This window comes from Anabrus simplex, chromosome 5 (genome assembly GCF_040414725.1).
Source record: "Anabrus simplex isolate iqAnaSimp1 chromosome 5, ASM4041472v1, whole genome shotgun sequence".
NCBI classification, from domain to species: domain Eukaryota; kingdom Metazoa; phylum Arthropoda; class Insecta; order Orthoptera; family Tettigoniidae; genus Anabrus; species Anabrus simplex.
Window position 1 is genome coordinate 284,184,682 of NC_090269.1, and position 27,771 is coordinate 284,212,452.

The window sequence follows — 27,771 nt, forward strand, 5'->3', positions numbered from 1 at the left end:
TATTGTAGTTTGAGTGATTTATGAGCCCAAGATATAAAGTTGCTTAAAATTGCAAGCTTACTTGTATGGTATGCTTGTTTTCTGCTTATTAGAAATTTTGTGTCAATTCGAGACTTCATCAGAAATTTTATTGCAATGCTTTGCTGCTTTTTGTGATTACTCAGTCATTCCAGTTACAAAATTCTTTTTAAATTGCACCATTGTTTCACTTCACAGCAAAGCTCAGCATCAACTTCAGGGTTGTCAGCACTGACAAATACTGCACTCCAAGTTTTACTCCATTAGCATGGCTCTGGCTTTAACAGTTAGGTGCAATATGGTTTGTTCACCATGAGGTGGCAAAGGATACCAGCCTTTATATAGATGTAGCATAACAAATAAGGCTTTGTATTTCATACCAGTCTAGGATGTTGGGGCTTCTATTAGTTACAAATGAGATGACATTGGTTAAGGAAAGGTATGGAGAACATTTACTTATCAGGAAAGAATAATAATAATAATAATAATAATAATAATAATAATAATAATAATAATAATAATAATAATAATAATAATAATAATAATAATAATAATAATAATAATAATAATAATAATAATAATCGTATGGCCTCAGCTACCGTGTGCAAACATTTCGATTTGACGCCATCTGGCTGTCTGCTCGTCAATTTTGACGTTCCGTTTTGCTCTAGGTCCTCTAGATGGCAGACAGAGTAAACCGGATCTCTCTTGGGCGTCTATGGCTGAGATTTAATTAATTTTGTCGGGTAAATACCAAATGTATCACCAGAGATCTTTTACATGCCGACATCGTACGACATGGAGTGTCGAATGGACTTTCTTCCACCCTTCAAAAATCCGACTACCTCTGCCGGGTTTGAACCCGCTATCTTGGGATCCGGAGGCCGACACTCTACCACGGATCCACAGAGGCAAGTATCAGGAAAGGATGGTAAAAGTTCACTCAAAGACCTGCAAAATTAGTAACGTTAACAGCCACTACTACTGCCTATGGCTGAAATATCATGCAGTATGATGTCATTCCCTGAAATGAACATTTTGTTACCAACCACAGCACAGTAAAAAAAGATCCTACACAATATGGGCCAGTGGTCTGACATGAAACAGTCTCTTTCTTTTTGAGGCTCTGTGCTCAACACCGCTAGCATGTTAGACGAATGGTTTTTTTTGGTCACTAGCCAGGACTTACACAGACCAATAAAGAAAATGATGTTGAATATAATATGTCCCCCCACAATCGTAGTTCCAGGATTGTGCAGTTGGCAACAGTTCATTGGAGTTAGTACATAGCTATGAGTGCTGCAAGAAACAGGAAGGACTCACACCTGTAATCAAATCTAGAAAGAAATTAATTCAGAAACTAGAAGCTACATGTGCAACACAAAATAAAAAGACAGTGTTCCACAGATAATGATTGTGAAAATGTGATGACCGTGCCAGATTATGCAAGTACTGTACCACAAATAAAATAGGAATTCAAGTCACTTCCCCAATTGCTGACCATAAATCCAGTACTTCAAAAGCAAAGTATGTACTGAAAAGGAAATCAGATTACCAGCTGAGAGAAACTAAGAAATATAATAAAATAAAAGATTTGAAGTGCTCAAAGAAAGTTGAAAATCCAGCAATTGATGAAAAAGAGTAAAATAAGGAAGGATGGTGGATATGGAGAAAAAACTTGGAACTTTTCTATCCTTTGACAAAGAAAGTCACCAATGGACTATTGATTTATGATAATTATGTTGGCTATTCAAATGGAGAAACTGGAATGACATCCCTCATTAAACGAAGTCGTCATTACGAAGCCATGAATCTGACATGCATGGAGAAAAGTTAAGATTCCTTATCATATGTGAAATGGCTATCAAGTCCAGAGTACACTATGACTGTAATCTTGACCAGTTTCCAGGATACTTCATAGCTGAACTTGAAGAATCAGGTCTGAACAACAGGATTTCAAGCAGGCTTCTTTGCTTTTTATTTTGAGGGCTTTCAATATCTTTTTGGATTCCTGTGGCATTTTATTTTACTTGCTAATTACAGGTACACAACTGTGCAAATTAACTTTGAAGGTATTGTCTGAAGTGGAAGATACAGGTTTTTCAACTTTTGCGGTTGGTAACTGACAACTGTACTGTACAGCCGCTAATGACAGTCAGCTCATTAGGGCACAAGATGATTGAGCATTATGTTACCCCTCAAGAAAAATACATTGACTTTTACCTGCACTCATACTCCTCTGAGTGACGCTGATAAACAGAAATGAGCTTATGAGGTCTAGAAGAAAAGAAACAGATCTAAAAGAAACAAGATTGATGAGGAGAGGGCCCATCATTGAAGATGCTAATATTTGAAGATTTGAAATTAGTCATTGTTCTTATATTTACTCATATTTGTTTGTCCTTATCGCTATGTTTTATTGTTTATTCTATTGACATTTACTAGGCATTATGTTCATCCTTTGTGTATGTTTTTACCTTGTTCCAAGTTTATTGTCTTGAATGTACCATATATTCACACAGGCTCTTGGGGAATGTTTCTGTATATTAAATACTGAACCGCGATCAAAGAAGATCAAGCAGTAACGGTTTCTGAAAAACAACCTGAAGAAACTGACACCACACAAACACTTATACTCCACTTCTGCTGCTTAAACCGTAAACATTATCCACAAATTACAGTATATGCATAAATAGATGTGGTGTTGGCGACGGCTGTAACGGATAAGTTGGGAGGCAAAGAAGACCAACCCTGAGGTATTGAACATTGTCCAAGAAAAGAGACAGCTGTTGAGTCATTTTAGGAAGAGACAACTTTCTTGGATGGGACATAGGCTTTGACATAGGAATGTGTTGATGGAAATTTTGGAAGGTAAAATACCAGGCAAACACCCTCTTGGAAGAACAAGAAAGACATTCATGATGACATTTCTTGTGAAATACAGGAGCTATGCAGATTCAAAACGTACTGTACAGGATCAACCCAGTTGGGGAAGACTCATCACAGAGGCAAACCAGTCACTAGACTGTATTACTCAGTGAAGAAGAAGAAGAAGAAGAAGAAGAAGAAGAAGAAGAAGAAGAAGAAGAAGAAGAAGAAGAAGAAGAAGAAGAAGAAGAAGAAGAAGAAGAAGAAGAAGAAGAAATAGTTCTACAAAAAAGAAGCCCTCAACTAAATAGCTGGATTTTTCCATGTCTTCACTCATGTGAACCAAATTAGTTCACAAATCTCTCTTTTAAAACAGTGATAGGGGCAGAATCATTATTTCATTTTTTCTTTGCAAGTGGAGACATGGACCAAAGCCAATACTGTATTTATAAACTGCATATCTATAACTGGAATGTTTTTGGAAATGATCTTTTGTCATTGAGAAACAAACTCAAAAACAGCTGCATAATTTTAACATTATTCAGCATTGGAAGTATTACTTCACCAAAGTTTTTATCCACTCTCTGATAGTCAAGGTTTACCCAAGGTTTATTCAAATCTATTTCACTGCAATACCTAAATCTGGTACACCTTTGTATTCCATTTAGTGATTTTGTATACAAAACCCGAAGGACATAATCACTTGGGTCCTCGAAACCTGGTCGACACAGACAGACTGGCCAGTAAAAGCCAAATTAATTTTATAGATAAAAAAGTACATGAAATAAATCATCAGTTGGAAAAGAATAGTTCTGTAGCACTTCACACAAGGCTCTCCTTCCTCTTTGACCAATGAAGTTATCACATTCAAATAAAATATATCCTTTTTTATTGTTGTTTATTTCTCTTGTTCAACATTCATCATGTCTTTTGCACCCTTATTAAGGTAAGTCACACTTTTGCTCTCTTTTCTTTTTTAAGCAACTTGATTTATTGTAGATGAGTAAAATCATTAATTAATTCATGTTATTGTTATTGATTTAAATAGAACCTAGAGACATCACAGCCTGGTTTTGAAATAAAAGCCTCTTAGTCACTATATTGTGATTTACCATTGAATTGGTATTGCCAGAATAAACCTTCCACTACAGTAATATCACTGCTTGTTTATAATATTATGTCGATACTGATATGGTTGATATCAGAACAACTGTGGGAAAAATTTTGTCTGCAAGACATATTATATTGTTCCAAAGAGATTATTAAACAAATACTTAAGTTTTCTTTGAAAAGTAATTTATTAATGAATATGATTTTAGTTGAATAATTTGCTGCTGTTATTTGACCTTGAATGTTGATCAACATTGCATACTAACATAGCATAATAAATGTGTAAATGCTCCATTAAACTCATAGCTGTACCTACTAGAAACTTGCTGTGTTAATACCTGATTTCTTTACCCATTTAGTACATGTGTGTTTGTGTGTTTGTTCTTGTTGTACTGGATAGTGCAGGAACTGCTTTTGTAGTTGCATCAAATACCATAATAAGAGACTTCGTCTCTTTATCTATGTAAAAATGCATTACTAGATTATAGGCATGCTTTTACTTTTCCCATCATGGATGGAAATTGACCATTTCTGAAAGAATTGATTTGCTGAAAGACAAATATCAAAATATTTTATTTAAAGAGCTTTTGATTTTTTTTTTTTTCCAGATACATAAAGCTACAAATATTCACTTCAGTCAGGATTTAGGTCCCTGACATTTGGATCTTACAAGCTCAGTTATGACTTTCAGCTTAATATCTTAAGTTCACAACTAGTGAAGAGATGTATGTGTTCTTGCAACAATAAACCGTTAAGACAAAAAGAAATTAAAAGACTTTGGAGTAAATTCCAGGAGAACTTACTTTATATATATATCGTACATTCACACTGGCTCCTTGGCTGAATGGTCAGTGTATTCCTAGGGACCTGGGTTTGATACCCAGCCAGGTCTGGGATTTTAACCACATTTTGTTAATTCCTCTAGCTCACAGCTAGGTATTTGTGTTCGTCTTAATACACATATTCACTTACGCACAAAATACCATATGATTAACCACCACAGAAACACGCAGTGGTGAATACATCCCTTACCGGGCTAAGTGGCTCAGACAGTTGAGTACTGGCCTTCTGACCCCAACTTGGCAGGTTCTATCCTGGCTCAGTCTGGCGGTATTTGAAGGTGCTCAAATACGTCAGCCTCATGTCAGTAGATTTGGCACGTAAAAGAAATCCTGTGGGACAAAATTCCAGTTGTTAGTGGGACGTAAAGCCAATAACATTATTATAATACATCCCTCCACATAGGGTTGTCATCAGGAAGGGCATCTGACCATAAAACTATTCTTAATCTACACTAGTACTGATTCTAGATAACTGGGGAAAAGGGAAGAAGAGAAAAATCATATACAATAGTCCCACCAATCATTCCTTCCAGTAAGTTGTGTGGCATGAGACTTCCCATAGCCTCTTTCTTTGTTATTTGTAGTTCATATCCAGTACCACAGCTAAACACCCACTTTCCTAGTATTTGTTTTTTTTCATCTTCCAGCCCTCACACTCATATGTGGGTATTGGGAAGATGATTACATTCAGTAGTCTGCATTTGGTAACCAATAAGACATCTCTATTCTTCCAGCGTGGATTCATGCTCATCATTGCACTTCAGCTTAGTGTAATTTGATACTTCATTTCTGATCTACAGTTTGCACTCTCATTGATTTTAGCTCCCAGAAAGATGAAGGTCCTTCACATATTTACCCTCACTGTCATAGATCATTGTCTTGTCTGTATCAGCCACAGCTGAATACTATCTAAAGAAACATTGCCCAGAATGTTCCTACATGATCTTACTGTTGAAATGACCGGGCGAGTTGGCCGTGCGCGTAGAGGCGCGCGGCTGTGAGCTTGCATCCGGGAGATAGTAGGTTCGAATCCCACTATCGGCAGCCCTGAAGATGGTTTTCCGTGGTTTCCCATTTTCACACCAGGCAAATGCTGGGGCTGTACCTTAATTAAGGCCACGGCCGCTTCCTTCCAACTCCTAGGCCTTTCCTATCCCATCGTCGCCATAAGACCTATCTGTGTCGGTGCGACGTAAAGCCCCTAGCTTACTGTTGAAATGCTTGAAGGGAACCTTGAAACATATAAAGGGCGGATGACCTTTGATGTTAGGCCCCTTTAAACAACATCATCAAGCGAAACATATAAATTAATGAAAGGTGCATATCCATTGCATTACAAGTAAATGAAAAGGAAACCAAATTTACCAGTACAATGTCCATTATCTGTATACCAAAACAGTGACATCATACACAATTGGTCAAGGTAATTTTATGTTTTTTTTTTTAAAAAGCGTCCTTTTCATTTCTGGTGGTTAACATCAGGAGGGTGGACATCAGTACTAAATGAGGGGCCATCTTAACAGATCTTCTGTCTTGGGGTGGGATAAGTGTAGGATAAGAAGAAAGCTGGATAAGTACGAGGGGATACCCAAAAAAACTGAATTATTTCTTAAAAGCTATATATTTTCAAATTTTTTACAAAACAACCTTATCCCCTTCAAAATATTCTCCATTACAATATACATTTCTCCCACCAGTGCTTCCACTGTTCGTAACATTTTTTGTAGTCATCTTTAGAAATGGCTGACAGTTCCTCCCTCTTTTTTTTCTTAACCTCTTCAATGTTGTCAAATCGGCATCCTTTCATGCCCCTTTTCATGTGTGGAAATAAGAAAAAGTTGCACAGACCCAGGTCAGGCATGGGGCAGCGGAACCATGCCATTTTTAGCCCAAAACTAACAGAGATGGCTGTGTGTGTAGGTGCGTTGTTGTGGTGGAAAAACCAGTCTCCTGTCTGCCACAAATTGGGTCTTTTTTGACGAACACTGTTGCACAAACTCCTTAAAACTTCCCAATAAAAGGTTTGCACATTGTTCACTTAAACTTGCCATCATAAAAAATGAAACAAGAACAAAACAGCGCTAGCAAAAGCAATAACTGCAGATGAACGGAACAAGCCAAGTTGACAATACAGGCGGCACTGAACCGGCAATGAGTAAAGTTTTTACACGCCTAGCGGCAGAAATGCGTACTACACAAGCTTTGCCCACGGCAATATTATTCCGGTTATTTTTGGGTACCCCCTCGTACAGGAAAAGGCAAGAAACAAGGAGACAAGATAAATGCAAGTAGGAAATAGGACAAACACAAAAGGAAATGTTTGTTTCTATGTTTCCATTGATACTGTGTTTAACCTCACGCATATTCCTATATAGGAGTTTGCTTTGACAGTTGCTGATATTTGATGTAAGCTTGTATGATTAAAATCTCAGTTTAATGAATATTTTTAGCTGCATGTATTGGAAAACTGGAAGCTCTCACTTAAGTGTGCAACTGCCTCTTTATAAATTATAATTTTTAAAAGTTTACTCACCAGCATTTAAATATTTTTGTTATGTAGTGCTTTGTTTACTTGGTTTTGTTTGGTGGTTTTGGTATGTCAAATGTGCTCACTATTTAGTTTTTCTTATTTTCTACACCTTATTTTCCTTTTCTTTAAGCTGTGAGACTCTCCCGGAAGTATTCTACCTCTACCACATCTTCAGCCGAAGGTAAATGTAATTGAAAACATGTGTGTAATCAAGCCAAGAATTCTTGATCAGACCAATGTAAGTTTCAGCTTTACTGCTCAGTGAATGGGCTATCATTGTTTACTAATTTCCCTCTCTCTCTCTTTGGCTGTTTTCTGCATGGTAACGTGGTGATGGTGATATTCTTGTTCTTTCTTCCTCTTCTTTAGATTGACAGTGGCAAGCACCACTAAATTATATATTAACTAATATTGGATCACTTTACATACTCATGAAATTGAGAGTAACTGAAGGATGAACCTTAATATATGGGACCATTTAATAGTACATAAAATACATAAGTTATTATAAAGTCAATTGATTTTTCTGTACCTTCTTGTTCAAAATTATCACTTGCACCCAAATGTATGTAAGTAAACATTTTGAACTTAATGCTCTTGGACCTCAGTTGTATGTTAATGAAGGAAAACGCTGAATGGAACTGTACATGTACATTAATATGTATTATCTGTCACAAAAATTATTGCATATCCATCAACCTTAAACATAGCCATTCCACTAAACCAGCCATTTCCAACCTGTGGTCTGTGGACCTCTGGGGATCCATGGGAACGACAAAAAAGGTCCGTGAAGAATGCTGATTTACCTAACCTTGTACCCTGTTCCTCAAATATTTTCAGTATGTTTCATCTCATACTGTACCAGAAAGGAACGAGTACCATTAGCTGGCTAGAGGTAGAGAGCAGTGATTCTCTGAACCCCACAATAAAATTAGATAATTCAGGTTTCCAGTTTTCATGCTTCTTTTATCATGGTAAGTTGGTTTGGTCGTGTAATGTGGATGAATTCTAGTGCCTTATGGTATTCATGATTTTCCAAGTTAGTGTAAATATGGATTGATGATTAAAATTAGGTTTGCTGAAGAGACAAAATAGTAAAGTGTTTATAACTTCAACATGCAGTGCCAAAAACACAGAGAAGTGTGAAAATACATAGCACTTTATACATGATCCATGTAGACTATGAAGAACAAAAGGGAAAGATTACTGCGTTGTCTAACTCCACAAGTACTGTAAACCAAGAATTCATTCAATCATCAGTTCTCACTGTAGCCAAATTGTCAACGTAAATACCTTTGGTTATTTTTAATAATCTACCCTTAACCATAATCCCTCTGTGCGGCTAACATCTTTTCCCTCGGTACTCTGTTCTCTACATCTGTGAAACATATGGAATAACTGTTTATTCCTCTCATAATATTTTTCGGTTACCAGGCACAGACTAAAAATCTGATCCAACAGTCCCTCTATGGTCAGAAACCACACTGGTTTTCATCCAACTTACTCTCAACCACTGATCACACCTCCTTTCCAAATGCCAGTGATCACCTTGCCTGGTATACAGATCAATGGAACACCTCAATAGTTTTTGCAATGCCTTCTGTTCCCTTCCTTATAGATAGGAGCAATTATTGCTTTCATCCAATCAGAAGGTACCTTACTGACATTCCATGCTAATCTTTCAGTATGAAGCCATTTCCTTCCTGCCTTCCCACTGTATTTCACCATTTTGGGTCTAATTTCATCTTTTCCTGCCACTTTATGACAATAGCATCCTTTCCACTAACTCAAGCATAATTTCACTAACACTGTTGTTCTCCCCACGAGCTCAGTTGTTTGTGACATCATCATAAAGATTTCATTTTGCATTGAGAGGATATTCAAACTATTGCTTCCATCTGTCCAGTGATTCCTTGGGATCTATTATGAGTGTGTCTAATTTATCCAAAACACTGTTCATTTCCTTTTTTCCTCCCTTATTCTTATCCAGAAGGTTTCCCTACAGCTTGAACAAGCCTTTAAAGTTTATTACCGAAATCTTCCCATGGCTGCTTCTTGGATTCAACAAGTATTTGTTTCACTTTTACTTTCATCTATGTACAATTCCCTGTGTGCATCCATCTTTGTTTGGAGCCATTTCTGATGCAGCTTCTTTTTATGTTTACAGTTCGAAAATACCATGAAAGAATAGACTAAATTTTGCAAAAATATTCGACAAGGCCAATGCACTGAATAATTAAAGATTTGGGAAAAAAATATTACAGTTTGTTTTTATTTACTTATTTAGCATTTGATGTCCATAGGAAAATGCCTGATAACAGTAACAGATCTAAAATAAAAAATAACCTTGAGCATATACTGAATTTTAGATCTCCAAGTTTCCATTTCTCTCCTGAACGTGCAGTTCAACACTCTGTGCAGGAACAGCAACAGATTGTTGAATTCGTGCAGCGTAGTCCTACTACCATCACACGGCGACATTCTTCATGTATCAGTGTCGCGCAAACAAGTGTGTGGCGAATATTACATGCGGAATACTTGTACGCGTTTCACATGAGCACATGTTGAATGGTCTGATGAGAACTAAGGAATGAGAGTGAGTGAGAGAAGTGATAACATGAAGGTAAAGGGACCAATATTTTGCAAATTTCCATAGACATCTCATCGTCAACAAATTATTCTCTATAACTTTGATTATCCAGCATTTGTCATGCATGACATCTTTTTAAGCATACCTATCTCTTCCAACTTTATACACTGTTACTAATATTAATTAAAATTGATCATATGGCATCAGGCCTGCTCGACCCTTCAGGTGAGGAATGAAATTTTATTGGGAGACAGGTAGAGCAGATTGTCACAAAATGTTACCAAAACAGAGTTGCAGCAAGCTCCTATTAAAGTTAAAAATCAACAAATGTACCTATGAAAAATTGAGTTTTACTAATTTGTGTAGAAAGTCAACTTGAACATGGATAGTGTTTTTCCTTCTTATTTTTTAGTGCTTGAGATGTCCTTCAAATGGATCCCATTGATTAAGATACATCTTTCTTATTTTGTACTGTAGATACTAATGCTCTGTGGTTGTATTGAAGGTGTGGAAAACTTGTAGTTGCCTTTGTTTGGAAACTGTTTTGCAGTGGTGCTTCCATTTGCGGATAATTAATTATAGTAGTTGTACTTAGTGATTCTCAACACAAAATTTTTCTGCGTTCAGATTTAAAACTATTCTGAATTCATAATGTTTATGAGATTACTTCACAATTCAGCTTCCAGCCTTTACATGCTCGTACCTAAGGTTAGTTCGACATGAGGACAAGGTAAATGGCAGGTAGCTTATTTTGAAAATCTGAAATGTTTATGTATGTTTCATACTTAAAACCATGACATGTATTGGATTGTTAAACAGGAAAAGTTCCTTCTATTGTAAAATTTTATCTTTCTTTTAAGTTTCTTTAGATTTTAAGATATGTGCAGGTTTTAAAAGAAACAAGCAATCAGTGAATCAATCACCTCTGATTGAATTTAGGGTTGTTGTCCATGCACCAGATTCACTATCAGATCCCTTATGTGCTCTTTCTGATGCCTGAAAAACTGTTAGCTTCCTTTCTACAGTTTTCATCAGCAATGTACAAGATAACTAATAAACAAAGAAGTAATAAATACAAACATACCTCAGATTTTATACATTACCTTATAACTTGAACAACTAATTTTCTTCTTTTTGCTAGCCTTTTGGTGTAGTGGTAGCATCTCTGTCTCTTATTCAGAGGCTTCTGCTTCAAACCTCAGCTCATTGAAAGATTTTTTTAAAGTCTAGTCTGAAGATTGGAAAGGATTCCACTCAGGCTCATGAAAGCACCTAAAGAGCTGTCTGCTATAAGAGGTAGTAAATCTGGTCAAGAAATCAGAAATGAAGGAAGCCGATGCAGCTGAGTAAAATGATATACTAACTGCATTATACTGCAATATTTACAGTCCATCTGGTTGGGCAGCAGTCATCTCTGAAGATACTTGGCACTAAAGGGTCTTAATATCAGGAACATGCAGTACCCCTTAATGGTACAGGAGAAGTGCAATTTTCAGCACTTTATGGACAAGTTTCAGGATACTGTATGTAAATCCTGTATTTGTCCAGAATGAATCCCTTTCTTTTTCAAATTATCATTCTGAGAATTCATTGTCTGCAATATATTACTTATTTAATGTCTGGCTCCGTCAGCGTTCGACCTTCAGTCTAAGGGCTCCTGGGTTCGATTCCTGGCCGAGTTGTGGATTTTAAACCATTGGTTACTTCCTCTGGCTCAGGGACTGGTTATTTGTGCCATCTTCAATGTTAGAATTCATCACAGATGTACAGGTTACCTTTAAGCATCAATTTGAATGACCTGCACCAGGCCTTTCTGGAGGCCACACACCATTATTATTGTTATTATTATTATTATTATTATTATTATTATTATTATTAAAAATTAATAATAAAAATGTGCCTGGGAGTTGCTATACTTTGAGGTTGGCATTACGTATTGTGATTTAAACGCAGACCAGCTCCTTTCTCATTGATTAAGGAAAATAAATAATTCGGTACTCAGGCTTTGTTGGTAGCTGAAGCTATCAAGCTCCTCCTTCTCTGTCATGATCAGAAGGAGAGCTTATTAACTGTTCTTTTATATATATCTGTGTTGTATTTATAAACATGAAGGAGTAAAACTGCAAGTAAATTGCTAGACACATTGTAATCAGCATTGTAAAGGACTCAGTAGCCATATTGAGAAATTTGTATGGCATTGTCCGGCTCTGTGGCTAAATGGTTAGCGTGCTGGCCTTTGGTCACAGGAGTCCCGGGTTCGATTCCCAGTAGGGTTCGGTAATTTTAACCATAATTGGTTAATTTTGCTGGCATGGGGGCTGTGTCATCTTTATCAACATTTCATCCTCATCATGACACGCAGGTCGCCTATGGGCACTAAAAACCATACGCCATTTCATTTTGTATGGCATTCATACCAACTAGAAACAACAAGAAAATTTCTTGTTATACATTGAAAATCTAAAAGTTTGTTACCTGTATCTCAGTGGCAAGTACACCGTGGGCAAGGTTAGTAAATATGAATTGTGTTTCAATCCATTGCTTCAGTTGATTCACTTAAGATGATTACCATTGGTTAAAACTTGATACAAATATAAGAACAATAGTGCAGATACTTTGTGTTGGGAATCATGATTGATTATTTTGTATTCTAGTGTTGCTGTATATGAAAAATTGTAGCTCCTTCTATTGTTCAGTAACTAATTCTGTCTTTCTTTTTCTGTAGATATTAAGATATGTACTCTTTTTGATGCCTGAAAATGTTGGCTTCATTTCTACTGTTTTCATTAGCAATGACCAAGTGTTACTAACAATCTCTTTTTCTATTTTTGATAAATTTCTTTGGACCCAATACTGTGACTTCAAAAATTAATTTCTCCCCTAAAAGTTTAGGTTAAAGATTATTTTGAAGTGGATAATATTCACAGAATTTTAGTTTTCTTTCCAGTCCTATCCATTTTCTACCCCAGCATTTCCAGAAACCTATCTACATTAGTGCAATATTATTATTTTAAAAGAAACTTGTGCATTGGCTGAAATTCAAATTGCAACCACTATAGGCTCCGTGCATTAATGGGAGAAGTGCACCGCCGTGCTGCATGTGGCGAACATTGTATGTTATCGTGTGTCACCACGCAATCTGATGTAGTCTCACCGCGTGGTGCATTCGCCGACGAAATAATAAAATTAGGACTTCAGAGTGTTTTATATGACAGCTATCAGCCCAATTATTCCAATCTTGCAGAAAATGGTCATATTTACAAGAAAAACAGTAATAATTGCTAATGTGATAAGAGAAATATCGGTTCACTAGCTACCATACCATTTCACGATAGAGGCAACGTAGTGATTTATGTATCATTATTGGTGAAAATGAGATTAATGTTCATGTATACATTCAATAGTGCTGTCTTAAGAAAAAAATAGTTTTGGCCTTTTTAATATGATATGTTAGCAAAGGTAAATGCTGCTAGGGTGGCGATGAATTGTTCCTTTGAATGCTCTCCGTGAGAGAAATTTAAGCATATTTCAGTTGTCATTTATGCAGTTCACTCAGAACTAATCAAGCCTGTGAATGTTTTGTTAAGTTTCAGTGTCAACTCAGTTAAATGTAACTTAAAAGCTTTTTTGTCTGTTGAACACACAAGTTGAATATAAATATTACTCTAAAAGATACCTGTAACAAAACACGTTATTGAACAAGGAATAAAACTACACACTATTAAACAAAGAACAACATTTTCTGTTCTTAAAAGATCATCCGATTTTGATTTGATAGAATCTGGTGATGTTCTTAGTGTAATAGTTAACACTATTAGCCACCGTCCTCAGGTTCCCGGCTTGATTCCTGATACTGCCAGAAATGTAAGATTGGTATTAGGGCTGTGATGTGGTGAAAATGGTATATGCAGGGGCAAAGCGTCAGGGGAGACAGGGTAGACAGCGTGTACCCTTAAAATTTTGTGAACAAGAGACTGTCTAGTAAATTCAATTATTTTTATAGAACATTAATTATTTCCAAATACAAGATATTATTGTATTCCCCGGTTTACTTATTTTCGACTCACTTCGGCAATGCTCGGGCTCGCATCAGTTACACAAAGCACGTAGACAAAAGTAGACGCTGTCCATTCTGTGTATAGTACGCAAACTTTTTCTTGAGCCCTAGTTCCCATTCACCACTATGTAGCTCAGGGTTCAAGAAAAGGTTCGCATACTATATTTTTCCCTTTATTCTCAAAGCTTTCAGATAGAGCAACACTAACGCTATCTGTAGGTGCTGACTGTGGAACTATTACTTTCCTATAGCGAGAATGCTCCGCCCTGTAGACAGCTCTTATTGGCTACCATCTCAGGCATGCTTTAAATGTAATTAATTTTACTTTACTTTATTATAAGACACGTCTAAAAATAAAATTCTGATATAATAATATTCAAATACGAAACATAGCAAACTTACACCTAATAAATGAATGATAGCACCAAAATCCTTCAAGTATATCACTGCCTTCGTAATATGAGCAGTGAGTACATGCATTTTCTTGCCCGCCAATATTTGTTATGGTACGGCATTATAACGGAAACGAACAGTTTCAGTTTCAAAGTTACGAATGTGGTGTGAGACGTGAGAGCAAGGTGGCTAATAGGGTATGCGTGTGCTAGTGTCTTATAACAAAGTGATAGGCATAAGTGTTAATTTTTCATTATACAGTAAAGGAAAAGTGAATAGTTGCTGGTGAGAAAATATAAAGTGCAATTCTTGTTTTCTCGTATGGCAGTTTGTGTTTATTGATGATAGGCCTATCATGGCTTCTGAATTTAACATCCTGACTTCGATTCAGTTGTGTACTATCTTAACAATGGTATTTCCTCCTTGTTCTTAGAACAAAAGAAAACGATAAAAACTTTACGGAAACGGCCTGACCTAACATTATCACAACAGGATGGATAATTTGTTCGAAAATTTCAGAAAACTGGTATGATAAATATCAATGGTTGTGTGGAACTGGTAAAGGTCGTGAACAAAAGTTATTGTGTTTTTATTGCTTGATGTTTGGCGTTGACGGGGAAGATTCTTGGTGCAGAATGGGTGTAAACTCCATAAACAATTTCGAGAAAAATAGCTAAAAAGTACGCGGCATCTGAGAATCATATAAAGTGCGCCGAGAAATTTCACATGTTGGGGCGGTGCCGTATCGATCATGCCGTTTCAGAGGGGCAGAGACTACAGGCCATTAAACACAATGAAATGGTTTCAAAACATAGGAAAATGGTCAGCAGATTAGTAGACGTTGTTTGCCACTTAAGTATTCAGGAATTGCCATTCAGGGATCATCGAGAAACTCAATGTTCTTCTTTATGTTCATTTAATAAAGGGAATTACTTGGCTACTCTTGACTTACTGGCTTTGGAGGAGGAATCTTTCATGAAAGACCATTTAGAATCAGAAAATGTCTTCAAAGGTACTTCTAGTGACATATAAAATGATTTGATTAAAGCTGTTACTGTTGCCATTCAGAAACGTATTCGAAAAGAGATAGAATTAGCTGAATTTGTTTCTGTTCAAGCTGACGAAACTACAGATGTCTCTGTTAAATCACAATTAAGTATTATTGTGAGGTATTGTGTTAATGGTAAAGTCGAAGAGCAGTTTCTAGGCTTTTATGACGTGTTTGCTGATAAGACTGCTAGTGGTTTAGCTGATGTCATAATCTCAGTTCTGAAAGAATGGAACATTGATGATACCAGACTCGTATATCAGATGTATGACGGAGCTACAGGAATGTCTGGTCATAAAGGAAGTGTCCAGGCAATTGTCAGACAGTCTTATCCTCATGCCATCTTCGTACATTGTTACGCCCATCAACTGTTGTCAAAGTTAGGCTTATTAGTTATCTCGAAAAATGCAATTATTTTTCCAGATTTCAATATGGCTTCAGAGAAAAGGCTGGGGTAAATCCTGCCTTAATGGACATTATAATTGAGCTTCAAAATTATATTGATAAAGGTTACAAGACTGCTGGGTTGTTTATTGACTTAAAAAAGGCTTTTGATACTGTTAGCCACGAACTTATGATATACAAACTGGAAAAGGCAGGTGTGAGAGGTCCTTCACTGCTCTGGTTTAAGGATTTCTTATCAAATCGACAACAATATGTTCAGATTGGCATGAATAAAAGCGAACTGCAAAAGATCTGCTTTGGTGTACCACAAGGTTCCATATTGGGTCCAATTTTGTTTCTCATATATATTAATGACATAGCCCTGTGTTCTTTTAAGGGTAAAATATCACTTTTGGCAGATGATACTTCACTTTTCTACTCATCAAATTCTGAAGATGAAATAGTTGCAGATATCCAGCATGACTGTCATATCTTAGATGAATGGCTGAGAAAAAATCTTCTAACAGCCAATTACTCAAAAACTGTCTGTATGATGTTCGATAAATCACAAAATGACCTAAATGCAACTACAAATATATTATTTGGCACTACGAAGTTGCAATGGGTTAAAGAAGTTAAATATCTTGGACTAATAATTGATAGCGCCCTCTCCTGGACACCACATATATTAAATGTAAAAAATAAAATCTCTGTCTTGGTTGGTATCATTGGCAAGATTAAGTACCTACTAACAATTGACACTCTTCATCTAATTTATTTCACAATGATACAATCTCGACTTTCTTACTTGTGTTTCATTTGGGGCAAAGCAATCCAAAATAACTTAAATACTTTGGAGGTCTTACAAAACAGAGTTATTAGATTTATGTATGGATTTCATCAACTATATTCTCGAAATAAAATGTACTCTGAAACAAATATATTACCTCTTAAGAAATTAATCTCATTAAATGCATCACTTCTTATCCATAAAGTCTTGCATAATAAAATGTTCACCAACTCTGAATTTCCTAAAGTCACTGACATCCATTCATATAAAACAAGGCAAAAAAATAAATTACATGTTCATCAAAATTATACAACAAGGTTTGGCACTAAGGGAGTGCAACACTTACTAATATCTTAATATAACAGCATTCCTGACAGCATAGCAATCATCTCTAAAACTGTGCCATTTCGTAATAAGCTTAAGAAATACCTGTTAGGCAATATAAATGTGTAACAGTTATTTCTCTGATATTTCCATTTCCAAATCTTAAAAGTCAAAAAGTTGTTCCTCCTGTATTGTTACTCTGATAATAATCCACTTAATATAATCCTATCCATTAGGTGAATTGTGATACTTAAAGTATATGTAAAACCACTATAATTACTCTTTCACGTTTAGACCTTATGCGTTAATCCGCCATTGTTGTGATTATCTATGTATTGTTCCTCTTGACAGAGCTCTTGCTCTCTGGAACCCTATTTATCAATAAATAAATAAATAAAAATTTAAAAAACTCAATTCAGTTCTTCTTCATGCTCCGAAAACTATAAAAGAGATGAAATTGTTCATATGCAATTTATCTGTTTTTCACAAATTCTTCTCTCGTTTTTCACATCGTGCAGAATTGCTGAAAGAGCAAGGTTTTCAGCTTCCTCATCCTTCTCCTACCCGATGGAATTATCCTTCTTGGGCTGTTATGACTGTGAAAAAATATTATTCTGAGTTGAAGTAGTGTGATGGGCTCGAAAACTTAGCAAGGAATTAGTTAAAGACCTTGTTTGGTGATTATTTCTGGATGAGAGGTACTGAAGGTCATCTCTCAATTAAATCAGTATTTTGCTCCGTAGAACACTATGAATAACTGACACAGAAATAAAAGGAGTGCACGTAGGGTTATACAGTAGGTTGTTATAGGATATGACAATCCATTGAGAGGTGATGGGACTCATTTTCCAGGATCATTATGCTGCCCCAAAATGTAAAACTTTGAATAATAACTTTCATTTTAAAGCCGTAGTGAAGCACGGGTATCTTGTTAGAATGTATATATATAAAACTTGTCCTGACTGACTGACTGATTCATCATCGCCGAACCAAAACTACTGGACATAAACAAATAACATTTTGGGGTACATTCATATTACAATGTTGGTACTCACTAAGGATTTTCGGATATTCCATCGCTAAGGGAGTGCTCAAAAACTGAATAGTTTAAAGACATGAAAATTGGCAATTGTAATCTGCTTTAAAAATAAAGAAATACATATTTTTTTTGTTTCAGGAAAATCCACTTAAGGGGTGGTGAATGGTAATGACAAAGGGTTGAATTTTTAAAATGAGTATATCTCAAAAAACGTAACATGTTACAGACGTGAAAATTGGTACTTGGAATCTCCTGTAAAAGTGAAGGAACACACATAATTTGTTTTCTGAAAATCCACTTAAGGGGAAGTGTTAAAGGGGGTAAATTTTTAAAATGAGCGTAGTATACAGTACTTCAAAAACTTAACACATTACAGACATGAAAATTTGTATTTTTAATATCTTTTTAAAATAAAAGTAACACGCATTTGTTTGTTTTCGAAAAAAATAATTTTTAATGAGTATATCGCAAAAAGGTAACATGTTATTCTTATTAGGATATTGGTATCTCAATATCTGAAGATATTATAGACAATTGGTATTTGGAATATTTTTTTAAAAATAAAGAAACATATTCTTTTGTTTTTGGAAAATCCAATTAAGGGTGGGTAAATGAATTGAAAAATGAGTTTATTTCTTTGTATGAGGATTCTTATATCACAAGAAAAAGGATGTTCTGGATGTGAAAATTGGTATTTGGGATATCCTTTAAAAATAAAGAAACAGCACTTTTTGTTGGAGGTGGGAATCAACTTAAGAGGGGTGTAAAAGGAGTTGAATTCTTTTTGTGATGATAAATAAGAAGTGGACTTTAAACAATACACCGCTAAGGGGTTTTGACTGGGCAAGTAGGAATGATAACAAAAATATACATTTATATGAAACTGTTTGAATTACGAAGTTAAAATGTCAAATGATATCCTAGGTGTTAAATAACAGAAGGTTTGAAACAGCCCCTCAAGAGAGCTAAATAGGGGTTTTGATCCAAAAACAAATATATTAATTCCTTCCTACAAAACGGTTTTAACGTATAAAGACAAAATTCCAAATAGCGGTATATATTTTAAATCCTAGGTGTTAAATAGGAAATATTTTTAAACGTTCCACCGCTAAAGTGTCAAACGAGGTTAGCTCCGTAAATTAAATTATTCCCGGGTGAGTTGGCCATGCGGTTAGGAGTGCGCAGCTGTGAGCTTGCAACCAGGAGATAGTGGGTTCAAATCCCACTGTCGGCAGCCCTGAAGATGGTTTTCCTTGGTTTCCCATTTTCACACCAGGCAAATGCTGGGGGGCTGTACGTTAATTAAGGCCATGGCCGCTTCCTTCCAACTCCTAGCCCTTTCCTATCCCATTGTCGCCATAAAACCTAACTGTGTCGGTGCGACGTTAAACCACTAGCAAAAAAAAGAAAGAAAATTCATCCTTCTAAAACGGTTTGGTGTACAAAGTTGTAATTTTACGAGAAGGGTCTTCTTTTATGTCCTAGATGTAAAATACTGTATACTTCAAAGCATTTCTCCCCTAAGGGGGTTAGATGGTGGATGACTCTCATAAACACAATATCCATTCTTCCGAAACCGTTTCAGGAACAAACTTAAATTTTCTTATGAAGGGTTGTCTTCTATGTCCTAGTTGTTGATAAATATTCCAAAACATTCACCCCTTAAAAAAGTATTCATTCCTCCATTACTGTTCGACATACAAAATCAAAATTTCACCTTTTGGTCATGTTTACATCCTAAATGTTAAATCAGATATGGTTTAAAAAATTCAAATTCTTCCGTACGAGGTTCAGTGAGTAGTAGATTATAAAATAAATAATCATTCCCCCAGAACTTTTTGACATACAAACTGAGGACATATTTTATAGGCTCATCTGACAATGGACTCTCCAAAATGTAAAAATTGAATAAAAACTTTCATTTTGAAGTTGTAGCGAAGCATGGTTATCATGCTAGTGTTCTTATAAACTTCCAAATAGTGAAATCTAAAGGTTGCATATTTGGAATGTGATTTTAATCTATATAGAGAAAAACACAGTACTGTAAGCTACCGCCATGCAAGCAGATAATCGGTACAAAGGGAACGGCTGCTATTTGGGGAAATCACATTAAATCTTTCAATAAAAATAAAAGATGTGTTGTGCTCCATCAAGACAACATTAGTCTCCTTTGTCTGTGGTATAGTTAACAGAAAGTTGCATAAAAATGACCTGAGTATTATATTCCTGATTTTAAATCGACATAACACCATCTGATAAGCAAAGAGATAGATTTTATTTATTTATCGTATCAGAAGCACTAATATATATATATATCCTTGAAATATCTATATCTTTTTTCTATATATATATATATATATATACCGAGCTTGGTAGCTGCAGTCGCTTAAGTGCGGCCAGTATCCAGTATATGGAAGATAGTGGGTTCGAACCCCACTGTCGGCAGCCCTGAAGATGGTTTTCCGTGGTTTCCCATTTTCACACCGGGCAAATGCTGGGGCTGTACCTTAATTAAGGCCACGGCTGCTTCTTTCACACTCCTAGCCCCTTCGTATCCCATCGTTGCCAAAAAATCTATCTGTTTCGGTATGACGAAAAAAACTACTTTTAAAAAAAAGCACACATAAATACAAACTGTAGAACAAAAGACAAATATATAACAACATAACAGTAATTTAAAAAAAATTAAAAGTGGAAAGAAATGTTCCATTGTGATAGATCTGGACTATATGGGTGACTTCCTGTTGAGTATGTTGCTTTGAAAAGTAGATGCTGTGTTGGCTCCATAAGGTGAAGACTGTCTTCAGAAATGACGTATCACAATGGAAGGGTCTAAGAAGACTACAGAAGTTGACAGAAGAACAAATTTATGTGGTTGCTGACCAGTATTTAGCCACTTTCAGGGACTCAGGTGTTGCCAGCATGAGGTCTTCAAATAGTACATATAGTTGAACACATTTTGCATTGGTGAAGATGAGGCATTGTCTGTGGAGAACCACAATCACATAACAGTGAGTCTACGCAAAAAATTCCACTTAACAGGTTAGATTTGCATCTTGTAACACCTGAGCGCAATCTATTGAGAGATTTCTCCGTTAGTCAAACTTCTGTATGACCAGGACGTAGTTCTTCGATTGGAGTCAGCCATTCTTCTGAGCATTTGAACCCCCCTCACCACTTACAAATTCGGGCTAGGTGTGCAGTCCCTACGAGAGCCTCTGTTATTCTGAGGAAATTTTTCCTTGAAATCAAACATGGACAAGCTGGCTGGTGATCATACAGAGGGTGAGATTCAACTTTTTTCTTCTCACTCTTTGATGCTATCTCCCAGTGAATGTCAGGAGGTGCAATCCTGGCAAGTCAGTACAGTTTTACCGAAGGCGTAGGCTGTAGGCAACCAGTGATGATTCGACAAGTCTTGATAAGATCCACATGTTTACAAAGGTGAAAAATTGAGTGATGTACTGAATTAGGAGGATAACACTCAATTTTTCACCTTTGTAAAGTGAAAACTGTCTTGAGTGGTGTATTGAATTAGGAGGATAACACTCAATTTTTCACCTTTGTAAAGTGAAAACTGTCAATACGGAATGATTCTAATATCTTGTAATGCACATGTTTGGTATGACAGAATCTATATCGCACTGGGCACACATATTTGGCAGCAGAATAACACAACGCGAGTGAAGCACTTGTTAAAGAGATAGATAAAATTTATGTGGAGTTCTATGAGCTGTGCTTCAACACAACCCTGCTTACTGAGGAAAAGCAGAATGGGAGATGTCCTTTTTCCTTGACAAACATCACATGGCTCAATGAACATGCTTTCTTTCTTTCTGATATGGATTAGACTGTGAAATATAATTGAACTTCAGTAAATTGTGCACTCATCTGTAAACATAATGTTATTGCGATCATGCTAGTGATGGGATATTCGATTCATTTTACTGAATCAATTCACTTGATTCCATTCACATTAATGAATCGATACAGCAATCCAATTCATGGCACATTAGAGTCACTGTTCCTATTACATCTGTGTAGTGTAAACTGATACCGACAGCATTCAACACTCGCTGCTGCCATCTGGTCTTCGTTCTATGAACTGCTTTCCTATGCGTCATCCAGCTTTCAGATTCAGGTTTCTCCTGCAGACACCTCTTTGCATCAAGTTTTGATGTTACAAAGCCTTTCCCCCACAGTGACAACTCCATGAAATAAGTATACAGAATTAGATGAAAAAATATCTGTACACACAGTCATCAATTATCTCCATTTGGTGCTGTCGCCCAGGTGGCAAATTTCCTATCAGCGTAGTCTTTTCTTAAATGATTTCAAAGAACTTGGAAGTTTCACTGTATTTACGGTTTTCTGATTCAACGTCTTTGTAGTTTAGTTATTGCGTCAGACGGCTCATGTATTTACTGTCCACGTACACCAGTGGTGATTTGATGATTGAAATATTGTGCAGTGATGTGACATACGAATCTAGAGAATACTGAGCGGCTCGACCCAATATAAAACAGATCATTTTCAGGTAACATGAGCATTACTCGTAGTCATGTCATAGGCTAGAGAGCTGAGTTGAATTAATTGTTGAATATCAACTAGGTTATAATGCTAAGATTCATTAAACTAATAAATAGAATAACCTAATAGCCTACCTACAGTACTTACTAGGTACTTTGGAATTATATTTTAACTATCTTTTCAACACTGCAAATAAATTCAAATATTATTTAAACCTCCCTGTAAGAAGAGGACAGTGAATGCAAGTGGGTATTATTTTCAAATGACCTGGTAGCGGGAGTCCGTTATAGCGTACAATTCTTTCAGTGTGCTATGGATCTGTACGTCTCACTGCAGCAGAAGTTCATGTTCCCATCAATGTCCAGTGTAATACCAATATAAATGGTCCGTTATTGGACATGTCCTGTGTGTCGATTATGAACCGTGTGTGTGTTGTCTCACTAATTCGTGAGCGAGCCATTCAGCACTGTCTGCTGCGAGTCGGCTGAATCGTGTGCCATGAGCTCATCATTTCTGTGCCTCGATTCACATGGACACTTGAATGAATCGATACACTGCTTCGAATCATACACTCGGTAGCCAACACTAGATCACCCTCCAAACTGAATCTTTAGAGAAGGGCAGCATAAGCATCACACTGAGTTAAGTAATGGGCATGTGGTATACCTGCATACATCCTTGACTGCTTTTGAGCATTTTCTATCAACATGGTAGAGTATTTGAAGAATCCACAGGTCATAAGAGTTACTCCATATTTTCAGCATCACTCAGTTCGTTAGCAGGCAGTAGTCAAAATGGTTTTAGGCCTAAATCTTTCGTTATATGACATCACATTGTTGTCAGGGGTATGCCAAGTTCAGGGGCGGTGGAACTTCAAATATTTCTTGGGAACGATTCATAATGTCCACCATTGTCATATTAATATTGGGTCCCTCGTGCATCCGCACTGCAGCAACCAAATGCTGTTCAGTGGAATACGAACTCATGTTGACCACCATCACAAACAGACTTTCCAGTTTGAATTGATGCATGCAACTCTTTCCTGCAATGTTAATATTAGAGCATTATTATGAAACAAAAAGGGTAACACAACTTATGGCCCACCATGTACATAAGGTACTGACTTGAAAATTCTATTCAGAAATCGCTTAAAAGGCAGTTCAGTAATTATATTTCTATATAATTGGCTGAAGACCACTGGGATCCATTACTGGTGAGATACAGTGTAGAGAGTGCACTATGTCTCCTGGTATGGTTTAAATAAAGTTTGTTACTTTCATTTTTTCTGTCTCAGTCTCATCCTTGGCTTTGACAATATGAAAGTGATTGAGGTATGAGTATTTCTAGTACCTAACACTAGGTTTTGTTGGTTTGTATATTTCAGTGGGCTTGGCATAATCAGCAGGACAAGATAGATTTGAGAGAAGAATTTGTGAATGCTACAAATGCAAAAATCGTAGGTTGAATTCAGAAAGGAATGTGTTTTGATCATGCAGGGGCTAGTCTCGTTAGTGCAGAAGCAGCAGGACTGAACAACTAAATTGCATACTCATTTGTGAACATGATGTTATTGTGATCACAGTCCAAACAGAATCTTCTGAGAAGGACAACATAAGCATTTTATTGAGTTAAGTAGTGGGCATGTGGTAATACCTACATATATTCTTGCCTGGCAACAGACCTGGATGATAAAGACCGGATGTAAACAAGGAGTAGTTCCTGGCATGGCAGAGTACAATCATATTTTGAACACGTAATAATAAATGAAATCGGCTGTATGTGATGGTGGTAGTTATTTTAGCAATAAGCTTATCAGTCTTTCTGAATATAACAGAAGGAGAAAAGTTAAAAGTTTGATCCTTCTATGAATTAAATTTTGGGGTAAAGACAGGAGAGGGTCAAGAAAGAAAAATAAAATGCTCCTTAAGCCTGCTAAATCTTATTGCATGGGTCAGAAACGGTCAAGAAAAACAAAAATATGAAAGGCTCCTTAAACCTGCTAAATATTATAGCATGGGTCAGAAAAGATCAGGAAAAACAGCAAATGAAAGACTCCTTACGCCTTCTGAACCTTATAGCTTGACTCTGCTAACACACTGTGTATTTTGGGCAAGTCTTACCCAAGTTGTGAGTCCATGTTGGATAACTGGCACAATGTAGATAGTAAATTAAAATTGATGACAAAAATAAATATTTTCACTCTTCTTCCTGTGTTGCTCATAAAAACATGACATTGAAATGTTTATTTCTTTTGGTGTCATTTTACTCAAATTATGTACCGTATGTATTTATTCCATCCTTGCCTAATTAAGTCACTCTTTCTCTATATATTTTCCTTATCTTGCTTGATTTAGTGCTGATATTCTGCCTTTAATTGATGAAATATACAATATACTGCAGATGGAGGTGAACTGGAACAGGTTCAAAGTTTACCAGACCATGTACATGTGACAGGCTCATAAACAGATTGCTTTAGCCGACCTACATCCTAAAACACACAAATAATTTTATGTTGGCTAGCATGATGTAGATCAGGGCCTCTCAGGGTGCATGCGCGTGGTGCATGCACTGTGCACGGTGCAAAAGACGACTTGGCTTGGTTGACCAGAGTGCAGACCCCCCACTCCTCGATTTGGAGCAATAGCGCTAACTCTCTCTTTCCTCACGCCTGTCTCGCTCGCTCCGCCTGTCTCCCTCTCCCCCACTTACGCCGTAGTGCTCCAAATCCGGGCTGAGTTGAGCCGAGTATAGCCGAGTAGAGCCGAGCATAGCCGAGTAGCCCAGAGACGAAGCGTTGATCCGAGCGGCACCGAGCGGCACCGATGCACAGTGCACGGAGCTCTTGCGCCTCGCTCTGCACGCGTGAGATTTTGGGCGTTTGAGAGGCCCTGATGTAGATCAATACTACAATTTAACGTCATGTACTATTGGTTAATCTTTAACTGTTTGTTTTGGAGGTATTTCAATTACTGTTATCAATCCAGTGAAGTCCTGGCCTTGCCCAAAGGTCTTTGTCCATCTGGTTGTCCAATCAGAACTGCATGTATTAGATCATTATCATTGTTAGGATAAGAATGCCCAAACCATCTCAGCTATCTATTTCATATTATTGCTGTGACATTTTGGTTTGTTGTAAAATGTTCGTATGCTGTGATTGCTGCAAATTCTCCAGATATCGTTTTGTTTATTAGGTCCTAAAATGTTTCAAATGAAATACAAATTCAACAATTTTTGTTTACTCAGGATATAGTTTTCAGCACAATGTAAAACTAGTTAATAGCCTAAATCCTGAAAATGAAAACCTACAACCTGTTCTCCAGTCATTGACCAGGTCAGGTATGGAATGAATGAAGCCCACATCTTGCGGCGAGGATAGGAATTGTGCCGGCTGCCGAGGCCTGTCGCACTCCTCTGGGTCAGTGATTAATGACTGACAGATGAAATGAAATGATAATGGAGAGTGTTGCTGGAATGACAGATGACAGGAAAAACCTGAGTACCCGGAGAAAAACCTGTCCTGCCTCTGCTTTGTCAAGCACAAATCTCACATGGAGTGACCGGGATTTGAACCACGGAACCCAGTGGTGAGAGGCCGATGCGCTGCAGCTTGAGCCGCATAGGCTTCAGCCTAAATCCTAAATTTTGTAATTTTATGCTTAGTTGCCTTGTGACTGCAATATATTATGTTTTTTAATTCATATTAAATAATAAGAACACTCTGCGAGTATGTTCACTAAGTTTATCCGTAACATTTATAAAACGTTGTGCATGTTCTACACCATTTTATTCTTTCCTATGAAATTCGAATACACTACCTCTGTTTTTAATAATAAAAACTTATCACATGGTACGTGAAAAGTGAAACTTTAAATCAAAGTAAGAGTTGGCTAAGAGCGAAATTTGGTTCAAGTAATTTGAAGCTAATGGACTAATAGTTACACTAATCTCTCACCTATTGCGAATCTTGACCTGGCCTACTAGATGAGTTTTCCACATATATGCTCTTGTGCACCTGTACCTTACATGCCTTTACACTTACACTCTTGCAGATAGAACTTGCACATAATATGATGTACTGAGTTCTTAGCTTGTTCTTTCTGTTAGAGGGAGGTCCATGTATAGAAAAGTGTGATAGATTTCTTAAAATGGAAAGAAGAGAACAATTTTGATGATATATTTTTGTAGGTGAGAAACAATTGGTCAGTAATTTGCTCTAGAACTAGTAGGAAATTGGGACCTAAGCTGGTAGGGCACCCCTACTCTTTCTGTGGTGGCCATAGCAAGCATGTTCTTGATGTCTCCAAGTTCAGTCTGTTTTTGGGGTGCTTCCTTCTGTTGTTCTCTTGTTGACCTCAATTGCTTGGCCTATATTTGTATTGGGCTGACCCACATTTTCTTTGGAGCACTGCATGCAATTTTCCAACCATGAAGACAGCAGTTTCCTCCATCCTGCAGATGTGTCCAAAACAACAAAGTTGAAACTCCCTAATTTTGTCTTTGATGACTGGTTGATAAAAACTTCTAATCTGTGAATTCCACCAACAGTCTAAAAGTGGGATGTCAAGAAATATGCTTAACTACCACATTTGAAATACCTCCAGCTTATGCAGGACTGCAGCTCACAGGTCTAGGATTTGAAATCATACAGATGAATCGGAGTAATAGCACCAGTATGAACCCTCATTTTGGTCTTCAGCCTGATAGCTTTTCTTTTCCACAAACACCACTTAAAGTTGATAAATGCTGCCAGGGAACTGCTAATCTGGGCAGCAATATCACCTGAGACCAACATTTTTGAGGCCGAAATCAGGAAACCCAGATATTTGAAATCATTTACTTGTTCAACAGGCTTACAGTTTAGAGTCAGTTGTACTTTACTCCCACCTGTACAATTGCACTTGGTCTTTTGCTGTTATTATCAGGCCCAGTTGTTGTACTCTGTTGCTAATATGAGAAAAATGGTGAATTGTGGTTTATCAAGAAAACATGATAACATACACATACATACGTAACACATACATACTCTATGAAAGTTTCTGATTGAGGAAACTCTTAAAATAACGACGGTGATATCCATAAGCCCTTCGAAGGGCTGTGAAACCTTGGTTACGCTATACTACGTTTACTTCCATTGGCTCATTGGTTCTACAGTACTGTGGATTAATAATTCTCAACTCTAACCTTATGTTGTAGATGGTTGTGATGATGCTTCATAAATGTTGCTGTAAATACTATTTCCTCTGTGCAG

The 27,771-nt window shown here is 36.7% G+C and overlaps 1 protein-coding gene across 7 annotated transcripts in view; it reads left to right on the forward strand.

The window, feature by feature from the left end:
- The window catches only part of MESK2 (misexpression suppressor of KSR 2), a 666,835-nt gene that overhangs the window by 636,234 nt on the left and 2,830 nt on the right, over positions 1-27,771 (forward strand). For 5 of the 7 annotated variants that reach the window (XM_067147420.2, XM_068227618.1, XM_067147418.2 and 2 more), the window contains one exon: positions 7,499-7,549. The exons of 1 other annotated variant lie outside the window; for it this stretch is intronic. In XM_067147420.2, the coding sequence (XP_067003521.2) occupies positions 7,499-7,549 (51 nt within the window). Of the gene's footprint in view, positions 1-7,498; positions 7,607-27,771 lie in introns of all 7 variants that reach the window. One more of the 7 variants, XM_067147421.2, reaches the window with a different exon arrangement.